The sequence below is a fragment of the Parus major genome, chromosome 18 (genome assembly GCF_001522545.3).
Source record: "Parus major isolate Abel chromosome 18, Parus_major1.1, whole genome shotgun sequence".
Taxonomy (NCBI): domain Eukaryota; kingdom Metazoa; phylum Chordata; class Aves; order Passeriformes; family Paridae; genus Parus; species Parus major.
The window spans coordinates 1223214-1233113 of record NC_031786.1 but is presented as its reverse complement, the minus strand read 5'-3'; the positions used below and the strand labels follow the sequence as shown (position 1 = coordinate 1233113).

The window sequence follows — 9900 nt, the reverse complement described above, 5'->3', positions numbered from 1 at the left end:
TCCCGACACATCCCGACACATCCCGGCTGCGTCCCGACACATCCCGGCTGCATCCCGACACATTCCAGCTCTATCCCAGTGCATCCCGGGTCATCCCGGCTGCATCCCGACACATCCCGGCTGCATCTCGGGGCATCCCGGCTGCATCTCGGGGCATCCCGGCTGCATCTCGGGGCATCCCGACACATCCCAGCTCTATCCCGGGGCATCCGACACATCCTAGCTCTATCCCGATGCATCCCGACACATCCCAGCTCTATCCCGGGGCATTCCGGCCGCATTCCAGGGCTGACGGCGCCATCTGCTGCTCCGCCGCCGCTCGGCATCGGGATGTTTCACCCGGGATCTCCTCGGGACTCCAGCATCTTCCCAGAGCCCCTTCCCCAAGGCACCCCCAGTGTCCCCCGGGGACTCAGCACCTCCCCAGAGCCCCCCGTGTCCCCGAGCTGCCAGGTGACAGCAGGTACCTTGTAGCCCTGTATGTCGCCGTTCTGGCTCTCCACCGGGGGCGGTTCCCAGCTGACATCCAGCTGCGTGGCCGTGGCCGCCTGCACAGCCACGTTCTGGGGCGCTCCGGTGGGCACTGTGCCGAGGGAGGGGACAGTGTCACCGCGCCGCTGCGGGGGATGCGCTGCCTCGGCTGCGTGCGGGGCTCCAGGACAGCCGAGCCCCCCTCCTGCAGCCCCCGGGAGGGGCAGCCCTGCCAGGACTCACCCGCTTCCCCCACGAACACCTCCTGGGGGGGGCTGGGGGGTCCCTCGCCCACGGCGTTGTAGACGCTCATCCGGATCTCGTAGCGCCGGTGCTTGCTCAGGTCTGGGGGACAAAGGGCGAGTGGGACCCTCCCCGTGCCGGGGCAGCCCCGCTCCCCCCGGGGGACCTGGCAGAGCCCCCCTTGTTGGGAAGAAGGGGTGCCCCCCAAGGAGCAGATGGAGGGGTCCCAGCAGTGAGGGGACACACGGGGGTGGCAGTGGGGGACACACAGAGGGAGGTGGGGGGCACAGGGGGTGATGACTTACTGTCCAGCTCGTACTGGGTGAGGGACACCTCGCTGAGGTTGTGCACGGCATAGACGGCTGGGCAGGAGAGCAGGAGGGGTTAGTGCAGGGCAGGGGTGGGCTCCTGCCTCTGAGCCCCCCACCCCAGCACAGCCCCCACCCCAGGGCTGGCCAGGGCTCCCCTGAAGGGCTCTGGCACCCCCAGGTGCCCCAGCACCGAGAAGCCTTTCCATCCTGCAGCCCCTCAGTGGCAGGAGCCGGGTTTGCACACTGGGGTCCCCACAGGGGACAGGGACAGGTCCTGTCTTGGGCTCTGCCCTCATCACTCGTGTCCCTGGCGCTCCCAGAGTGGATGTGACCCTGTTTCCTGCAGGGGCTGAGGACAGCAGCACACCTGGACACAGCAGGATGTCTCACAGCCTGTGTGTGGCCACCTCAGCTACAGGGACACAGTGGGACAGAGCCAGTGACAACACAAGAGAACATTGGGGACCACAGAGCTGGTAGAAGAAGGGAACCCGTAGTGGACAAGATTTTCTGAACCTGAGAGGGTTCAGCCTGTCGGTGGCTGATCTGTTTCCCAAGGGAAAGTCCTTTGGGAAACTTCTGTCTCTCAAAAACTGTTTTGTAAATAAGATTTTAGCTCTCAAAACAATGACACTGATGTTGTGAAATGTTTTTCCTCTTCTCCCATCAATGGGATGAGAGAGGTGCTGTTCCTTGCACCAATCGGGTTAACCTGTATCAGAACACCTCATAAAAAGGGTTGAAAACTTCGAAATAAGGACTTTCCACCTTCTGAAAAAATAAAACCTCTGCTGCTGTGATATGAACCCTCATTTCCTACTTCGTGTCTATTAGTGACAGCTCCAGGGGGCACAGCCTGACCCTGCTACCCGGGAGATGCTGTGGAGCACAGGATGCTGCGCTGCCCAGGTCCCCTCCTGCCACCCCCGGGTCACCCCAGTCCCTGTCCCCAGGGTCGCTGGGGCCGTGGGCACTCACGGGCGAGCTCGGCCCAGCCGGCGCCGGGGTGGCCGAGGCCGCGCAGGGCGAAGCCCCGCAGGCTGTCGTACACCAGCTCCCGGTAGCGCAGCCGGAACCCCAGCAGGATCCCGTTGATCTTGTCCTCAGCCGGAGGCTGCAAGGGGAGCCAGGGAAGGCACTCAGAGGCTGCTCTGACCCAGGGCTCCCTGGCAGCCCGAGGTGCCACCTGCCAGGGCGGGGCAGAGGGGACGGTACCTGCCAGCGGATGAGCACCGACGTGGTGGTGTGGGGGGTGATGGAGAGGATGGTGGGAGCCTCCTCGGGGGCTGTGGGGGTGGAAAGAGGGTGGTGAGGCTGCGGAGATGCCCAGGGCGAAGGAGGAATTCCTTTGGGCACGGGGGTGGCCGCTGGCCCTGCCCCAGGAGGTGCTGACCCGCCTGCAGGGTGGTGAGCGACTCCGACTCCTCGCTGTACTCGCTGTCCCCGATGTCGTTCGTCGCCTTCACACGGAACTTGTAGGAGGTGAAGGGTTTGAGCCTGCAGGGAGCGGAGCGCGGTGGGGACGGGGCAGCCAGCGGGTCGCCCCCGATCCTCCCTCCCTCCCACCCTGTACCAGCGCTTCTCGTCACTCGGGGAAACTGAGGCACGGGGAAACCACCCCGAAGCGTCATCACCCAGCAGCCCCTCACCTGTCCACGACGAAGGAGGTGGCGTTGTGGCTGACGGGGGCGGAGTGCAGAGCCCAGTCCCCGTCGGGCAGCTCTCGGCTCTGCACGGTGTAGTAGCGCACGGGGGAGAGGCCGTCGCTGCCCGGCTCCCAGGACAGCAGCACGCTCCGGGCCCGCACCTCCTCCTGCTGAGCCAGCGGCTTCCCGGGGGGCTGCGGCCGGGCTGGGGGAGGCGAGGGGCTGGAAGCGCTGCGGGGACACCGCCAGCCCCCCGCCGCAGGCCAGGCCCCCCATCGTTACCTCTCTTCTCGGTGGTGACCACCAGGGCTTCGGCCGCCTCGCCCCAGCCCTTGCGGGTCTGCGCGGTGACACGGAACAGGTAGGTGGCCTCGGGCTGGAGGCCGGTGGCCGTGAACTGCCGGGCGCTGGCTTCCAGCACCTCCACGGCTGCCGCGGCCACCGCCGAGGTGTTCAGGCGGTGGCTGACCTGGTAGGCTGCGGGGAGGGAGCGCAGTGCTGGGGCTGGGGAGGGGACACCAGCCCGGGACCGACATCCGAGCAGGGAACATCACCCTGAGGGCTCCCAGATGCTCAGGAGATCCCGGGGAGCTGATGTCTGCCTCCCCACGGCGACCTCTGCATCCCCCCGCGGCGTGCCCGGGATGCTCCCACCTACCCAGGATGACGCCGTTGGGTGCTGCCGGCGGCTGCCAGATGAGCCTCACCAAGGTGGTCCTCACTTCAGGAAAGAGGAGCCCCACGGGGGGCCCGGGCACTGCGCGGGGAGAGACTGGAGTCACTGGAAAGTGGGGGAAAGTGCCAGATCCCATCCCCTGGGAACAGGAGCCCCGGGTGTCCTGGTCAGGGGGAGAGGGATCGCCCCGGAGAACAGGGGTAGGATGGGATTAGGCACCCAGGGAACCCCCCAGCCCACCCAGCTGCTGTCACCCACCGTCATCCAGTGTCCTCTCGAGGACAGGAGGCCGGCTGGGGACACCATCGCCCATCCTGGTGAAGGCCAGCACCCGGATCTCGTACAGGGTGTACTTGTCCAGCCCGGCCAGCTGGGCACTGCGGGAGGCATTGCCCTCGGCCAGCCAGAACCGGGCACGCACCTCCGAGCCCTTCTCCTTGTACAGCACCTGGAACACAGCCCGTGTGGCACAGCCGGGCCAGGCTGGCACTGGGGGGCACCAGCTGCTGGGGCAGCACAGCCGGGGGCAGGGGAAAGCTGAGATGCCCACGGCCAGGAGCTCACCTTGTAGCCCAGGATGAGCCCATTGCAGTCAGCCTCGGGAATGTCGCTCCATCGGACCGTCAGGCTGCTGGAGGAGGTGGCCACTGCCGACACATTGCTGGGGCCGGAGGAGGGGACTGCAGGCGGGGACAGAGAGGGTCAGTGGCCGGATTGGCTCAGGTGGGTGCCCACTCCCGGGCAGGCAGCGGTACCTGACTCCCGGGTGCGTCCCAGCACCGAGGGGCTCCAGGGCCCGGAGCCGATGGCGTTGAAGGCCTGGACCTGCACCCGGTATTCCGTCCACTCCTCCAGGTCCTCGATGGTGAATTCCCGCTCCACGCGGTCGCGGATGACGTGGAGCGCCGGCTGCCCCCGCCCGTCCGCCCGCGCGTAGCGGATCCTGTACCCCACCGAGTCAGGGTTCCCGTTGTACTCCTGCTCCAGGAGGGGCTGAGGGACAGGCGCTGTCACTCCTGGTGTCCCACAGCCCCCCCAGCTCCATCCCCCTTCAGCTCATGCAGGCGCAGACCCCGCCCCCGACCCGCGGCCGTCCCTCACCATCCAGCGCAGCCACAGGCTGGTCTCGCTGGCCGTCCTCAGGGTGACGTTGGCAGGGGCCATGTCCGGGGGGGCTTGGAGGGTCTGGATCCTCCGGGAGGGCAGGCTGGGGGGGCTGGTGCCCACAATGTTCACCTGCCGCATGCGGAAACTGAGGGAGGAGAGGGGAGGTCAGAGTGGGGGACAAGAGGGCACCGGTCCCCTGGGGGGGACAATGAGGGGAGGTCAGGGTGGGGGACAAGAGGGCTCCGGTCCCCTGGGGGGGACAATGAGGGGAGGTCAGTGTGGGGGACAAGAGGGCTCTGGTCCCCTGGAGGGGACAATGAGGGGAGGTCAGAGTGGGGGACAAGAGGGCTCCGGTCCCCCAAGGATGGCACGGCAGCGCCGCCCTGGCACTTGCCTGTAGTAGGTGTAGGGCTTCAGGTTGGGCACCTCCATGGAGCGGGTGTCGGGCTCGTTGGCCAGCTGGTGCACGAGCCCCCACGCCCCAGCCTCGCCGTTCTGGCCCACCTGTGGGATGGCAGTAGGGTGAGTGGTGTCAGCTACCCCCAAACACCCCCTGACCCCTGTTCCAGAGCCCCCCTATACCTGTGCCTCCACCTGCCAGCGGGAGATGGAGGTTTTGCCGTCATAACCTGGGCGAAACTGGATGGTGACAGAGCGGGGGCCGATGTTGGAGATGCCCAGGTTGGTGGGGGCACCGGGGAGCTCTGTGGGGACAGGGCAGGGTGGGTGGCACCGGCCCCCCAGCACTGCACACAGCACCCCAAAACCACCACCGTGCTCACCTGGGGGGACCCCTGAGGAGATGGTGGAGGAGGAGACCTGTCCCTGTCCCTTGGAGGTCATGGCAGCCACCTCGATGGTGTAGGTGGTGAGGGCAGTGAGGCCGGTGACACGGTACTCCAGGGTGACGTTGGGCAGGTAATGCGTCACCCGCGTGTTGGTGCGGTTGTACTCCTCCCACGAGATCCGGTAGCCTGGAATGCACCCCCATGTCACCTCGGTGTCACCCCTGTGTCACCCCCTGTGTCACCCTAACCCGTGTCACCCACCCCAGCGGCTGTGCAGGGACAGGACAGGCAGGAGATGCTGCGGGGTGGGAAGCAGACAGGACAATGGGGAGATGCTGTGGGGTGGGACAATGGGGAGATGCCGTGGGGGAGGACAAGGACACACGAGTGATGCCGTGGGGTGGCAATGGGACATGGGGGAGACACTGCACAGTGGGGACAGGACAGGAAAAGGGGGAGATGCTGTGGGGCAGGAAAGGCACCGATGGCGGAGCCGCTGGTGCTCCCTTACCCGTCAGGATCCCGTTCTTCTCCAGAGGCTCCTGCCAGCTGACCTTCAGGGATGTATCCAGGATGTCACTGAAGCTGAGGTGTCCCACAGGGCCAGGCACTGCCCAAAAGACACCCAGACTCAGCCCCCAAGCGCAGGAGCCCTCGGCACCCACGGGACCCCCGTGAGGAGCGAGCGGGGAGGGGGCTCCCCTTGGACGGGGCATCCCGGGGTTCAGCAGCTGGACAGAAACGGGGGGACGGGCAGGGTCCATCCCGCGGGGGTCGGAGCCTCCCCGTACCGTCCTCGTGGGTGCGCACCAGCTGCGGGGGGCTGCGCGGGCCGTCCCCGGGCGTGGTGAAGCACAGCACCGAGGTGAAGTACTCGGTGAACTTGCGCAGCCCCGCCACGAAGCCCACGTGGACGCTGGCCTGGAAGTTGGGTCGCACCGTCACCACCGTGGCCTCGTCCTCGTGCTCCGGCTCCCAGGCGATGAGCTGTGGGAGAAGGGAACCGCCATGGAGATTTCCAATGTCCGTGACCGTCTCCGGCCTCCTCTTATTAATTCGGCGCTGATTAACGATCAATTAACGGCACTGTTTACGGAGCTGTGATTAACTCCATCGATAACGGCGCGGGATCCCCCCTTGCCCGCATCCAGGAGGGATGGCCGGGCATTTAATTGGTATTGTGCAAGATAGCCTCTAGCAACTTAATTAAACACTAATTAGGCCCTAAAAATACTAATCAAAAATACTAAGTGGCATTTAATAAGAATGTTAAATATCCTACTCACGCTGGTTATCTCATCCAGCGGCAATTAAATTCCCGAACTTCTTTCGAGTGGATTAAGACACAAGTTTAATGTTTTAATTCAATTTCATTAATGTAAATTTGAATTAATTGCAATTTGGAATTAATTACAGAACATGGGAGACTCCAAGCCCATGCAAGTGTTAAATAACAGTAAATATTATTTTAACAGTCAGGAGAGATCCAATTAAAATCTGGGATTTCCACAAGGAGGAGCCAAGACAATTTGTGGAGGTTGGCCATGTTTTCCCCACGGGCTGTTCTGTTTTTGGGAATCACCCTCACCTTGTAGCCCTGGTTGATGCCGTTGATGAACTGGGGGCTGGGGGGGTTCCAGGTGAAGCGGATGGTGGTGGAGTTGGTGGCCTCAGCCTGCACATTCCCTGGAGGCACCGTGGGCACTGCCAGGATGAAGGGACAGCTCACAGCGACAGCTCCACAAGGTCCCCTCCACCAGCTGGGTGCCCACCCTGGCTCATCCCTTCCCAGCACATCCCAGTCCCCCTGGGACCTCCACACCCATCCTCCTGCCTCCCATGCTGGGGTGCCCACCTGCCCTGCCCACCCCCCATCGTCCCTGCCTACCTCCCTGCAGGGTCCACTCTGTCACCTTCATGCTGTAGACCCCCAGGCCGGCGCTGTTGTAGGCGGCCACCTCGATCTCGTAGTTGGTCCAGATGATGAGATCCTCCAGGAGGAGGTTGTTGACCTCAGCATTGGTGATGTTCTTGAACTGGTACCCCACAGGCAGCCCGGCCAGGCAGTACCTGGGGACCGGCAGCTGTCAGAGCTGCCACTGTCCCCACCAACAGCAACTTGGGGACCCTTGGGCTGGCACCCACCGGATGATGTAGCCCTTGAGGACCCCGTTCTGGTGGCTCTCGGGGGGCGGCTGCCACTGGATCATGATGGACTGGTTGGTGCGGCCGCTGGCGATGACGTTCTGGGGGGGCGCAGAGGGCGGCTCCTCGGGCAGGGACACCCTGCAGGGGTGGGGCAGGGTGAGCACCCAGGGTCACCAGCCCCCCCGGGAACCCCGGCCGGGACTCACCTCTCCGTGTCCTTGCTGAACTGTCCCCTGCCCACGTCATTTACGGCACACAGGCGGAACTGGTAGGAGCGAGCAGGGACCAAGCCCCGCACTGTCACCGATGTCACCTCGGGGTCCACGCTGGCCAGCAGCACGGTCCAGGGCGCGTCTGGGGAGGAGGGGACAGTAGGGTGGGGACCTGACCTGCAGGACACTGGGGTCCCCTGCCCAGCTGAAGAGTCCCGGGGTCCCCAAGCTCCCTGAGGTGACCAGGGTGACTCTGGGGACATTTCCCAGTGCCCGGGGGGGTGGGAGCAGCCCCTTACTGTTCTCGGAGACCTCCACGACGTAGCGGAGCAGGGGGCTGTTGCCGTCGAAGGGCTTGGCCCAGGTGAGGTTGATGGCCCGTTTCTCCTGCGGGCTCAGGGCGGCCACGGGGCTCTCGGGGGCGTGGGGGAGCTGCCTGGACAGGGGGGTTAGGGAGGGAAGGAGGGAGGGGCACAGCCCCGGGCAGGGGGAGCAGGCGGGGTGAGGGGAGGTCTCACCGGACACGGAGGTGGGCGCTGCGCGAGTCGTTGCCCCCGGCCGAGATCACCTTGCAGGTGTAGGTGCCGATGTCACCCGACCAGGTCTGGGAGATGTGCAGGGTGCCCACCTCGTCCAGGCGCACCCGGGGACCGCTCTCGGGGCCCAGCGGTGCCCCGTCCTTCTCCCACACGTACCTGCCGGGGAGACCCAGGTGCGCTGGTGCCCCGCAGCCCCCCAGCTGTCGCAGGGCACCAGGTGGCACTGCAGGACCACCAGCGCGGGGCCGAGGTGGAGGATTCCCCATCTCCCTCCTCAGAACAGCGGTGACAGCAGCCTGGGCGGCAAGCCGGGGGTCCCTGGACTCCCCAACCCTCTCACCCACCTGACATCCACACTGGGGTCATGGGTGACCCCGCAGCTCATGACGGCCTTGGTGCCCTTGATGACGCTCTGGTCCTGTGGCGGGTCGGTGATGCGTGTCCTCGCTGCGAGGGACACAAAGAACCACCGGGGAGCTGCCACCACCGAAGGAACCGCGGGGATGGCAGCAGCAGGGACAGCGCCCGTTTGCACCCACCAAACCCAGCGCCCACCCCCGGAGAGCTCCGTCCCACCCCAGGGAGCCAGGCAGGGTCCCTCTCTCCCGGCTGAGGTGACACGGGCCCACCGCGAGTCCCTTACCCCACACCACCAGGTCGGCAGAGGCCTCGTCCACGCCGCGGGAGTTGGTGGCCAGGCAGGTGTAGGTGCCGGCGTCGGGCAGGTGCGCGGGGCTCACCAGGAGACTGCCCGACTCCAGCAGGGTGAAGCGCGGCAGCTGCACGGAGCCGCTGGCCAGCACCCGCTCCCCTGGGGACACGGCGGAGCCCCGTCAGCGCCGCGGCCACCGCTGCTGAGCTCAGCGAGCCCCACGGCGGGGCTCGGGGGACAGCCCTGTCCCCAGCCCTTTACCTTTCTGCCAGGTGATGGCCGGGCGCGGCGCCCCCGAGGTCTCGCAGTTGAGGATGACGGACATGCCGTCAATCACCGCGCTGTCCTGGGGACCCCGCGTGATGTTGGGGGCGATGCCTGGGGGCACAGAGGTGCACAGCCCCCCCTTGAATTCACACCCTGTGCCTGGCCTGGACCTGACCCAGGAGAGTTTCCTGGGGTCCCTGAGCCCCCTGTGGGACTGAGCCAGGGGCACATCCCACCCATCACCCACTCCCAGGGCAGAGGGGGGCTGGCACCTACTGGTCACGGCCAGGTACGTGGTGGTCTGCACCTCGCCGGCCGCGTTGCGGGCGAAGCACTGGAACATTCCGGTGTCATCGGGGACCAGCCCGCTGATCTGCAGGCTGCCGTCCTCCAGCAGCTGGAAGCGGGACAGCTTCTCCAGGTGCAGGAGGGCAGCGTCCTTGTACCAGGCCATCTCGGGAGGGGGGACACCTGCACGGGTACAGCCGTGTCAGGCACGGGGGGTGGCAGCAAGCGGGGGGTGCCGGGGAGCAGCTCACCCTTGGCTTGGCAGGGGATGGCCACCACCTTCTCCATCTCGGCCGTGATGTGTCTCTCCGGCTCCCTGACGAACTGCGGGGGCTCTGCCGAGAGAACCAGGGAATAGGAACGGGCACAGAGCATCTCCCCGGGGTCCTTGGGCTGAGCAGTGCCCCTCCCATCACCTCCCATCCCAGCCCCGGGGCCGAGCCTGCCCCAGCTCATGGCACGCGTGGTCTGGGCTGCTCACGGGCAGGAGCTCACCCAGCACGGACAGGGAGGTGTCCATGGACAGGAGCTCACCCAGCACGGACAGGGAGG

At 65.8% G+C, this 9900-nt stretch overlaps 1 protein-coding gene across 2 annotated transcripts in view; it reads right to left on the bottom strand.

The window, feature by feature from the left end:
* Positions 1 to 9900, bottom strand: part of SDK2 (sidekick cell adhesion molecule 2) — a 44923-nt gene that overhangs the window by 5723 nt on the left and 29300 nt on the right. For both annotated transcript variants that reach the window (XM_015646137.3, XM_015646138.3), the window contains 29 exons: positions 9600 to 9683; positions 9337 to 9531; positions 9055 to 9171; positions 8785 to 8952; positions 8486 to 8588; positions 8121 to 8297; positions 7902 to 8038; positions 7597 to 7744; positions 7388 to 7528; positions 7131 to 7312; positions 6831 to 6946; positions 6034 to 6229; positions 5754 to 5852; positions 5237 to 5428; positions 5037 to 5158; positions 4849 to 4958; positions 4449 to 4599; positions 4103 to 4340; positions 3912 to 4027; positions 3606 to 3795; positions 3330 to 3428; positions 2954 to 3148; positions 2675 to 2876; positions 2419 to 2522; positions 2241 to 2311; positions 2004 to 2139; positions 1020 to 1076; positions 715 to 816; positions 468 to 583 (listed from right to left, as the gene is read on the bottom strand). In XM_015646137.3, coding sequence (XP_015501623.1) covers positions 468 to 583; positions 715 to 816; positions 1020 to 1076; positions 2004 to 2139; positions 2241 to 2311; positions 2419 to 2522; positions 2675 to 2876; positions 2954 to 3148; positions 3330 to 3428; positions 3606 to 3795; positions 3912 to 4027; positions 4103 to 4340; positions 4449 to 4599; positions 4849 to 4958; positions 5037 to 5158; positions 5237 to 5428; positions 5754 to 5852; positions 6034 to 6229; positions 6831 to 6946; positions 7131 to 7312; positions 7388 to 7528; positions 7597 to 7744; positions 7902 to 8038; positions 8121 to 8297; positions 8486 to 8588; positions 8785 to 8952; positions 9055 to 9171; positions 9337 to 9531; positions 9600 to 9683 — 4064 coding nt within the window. The remainder of the gene's footprint in view (positions 1 to 467; positions 584 to 714; positions 817 to 1019; positions 1077 to 2003; positions 2140 to 2240; positions 2312 to 2418; positions 2523 to 2674; positions 2877 to 2953; positions 3149 to 3329; positions 3429 to 3605; positions 3796 to 3911; positions 4028 to 4102; positions 4341 to 4448; positions 4600 to 4848; positions 4959 to 5036; positions 5159 to 5236; positions 5429 to 5753; positions 5853 to 6033; positions 6230 to 6830; positions 6947 to 7130; positions 7313 to 7387; positions 7529 to 7596; positions 7745 to 7901; positions 8039 to 8120; positions 8298 to 8485; positions 8589 to 8784; positions 8953 to 9054; positions 9172 to 9336; positions 9532 to 9599; positions 9684 to 9900) is intronic.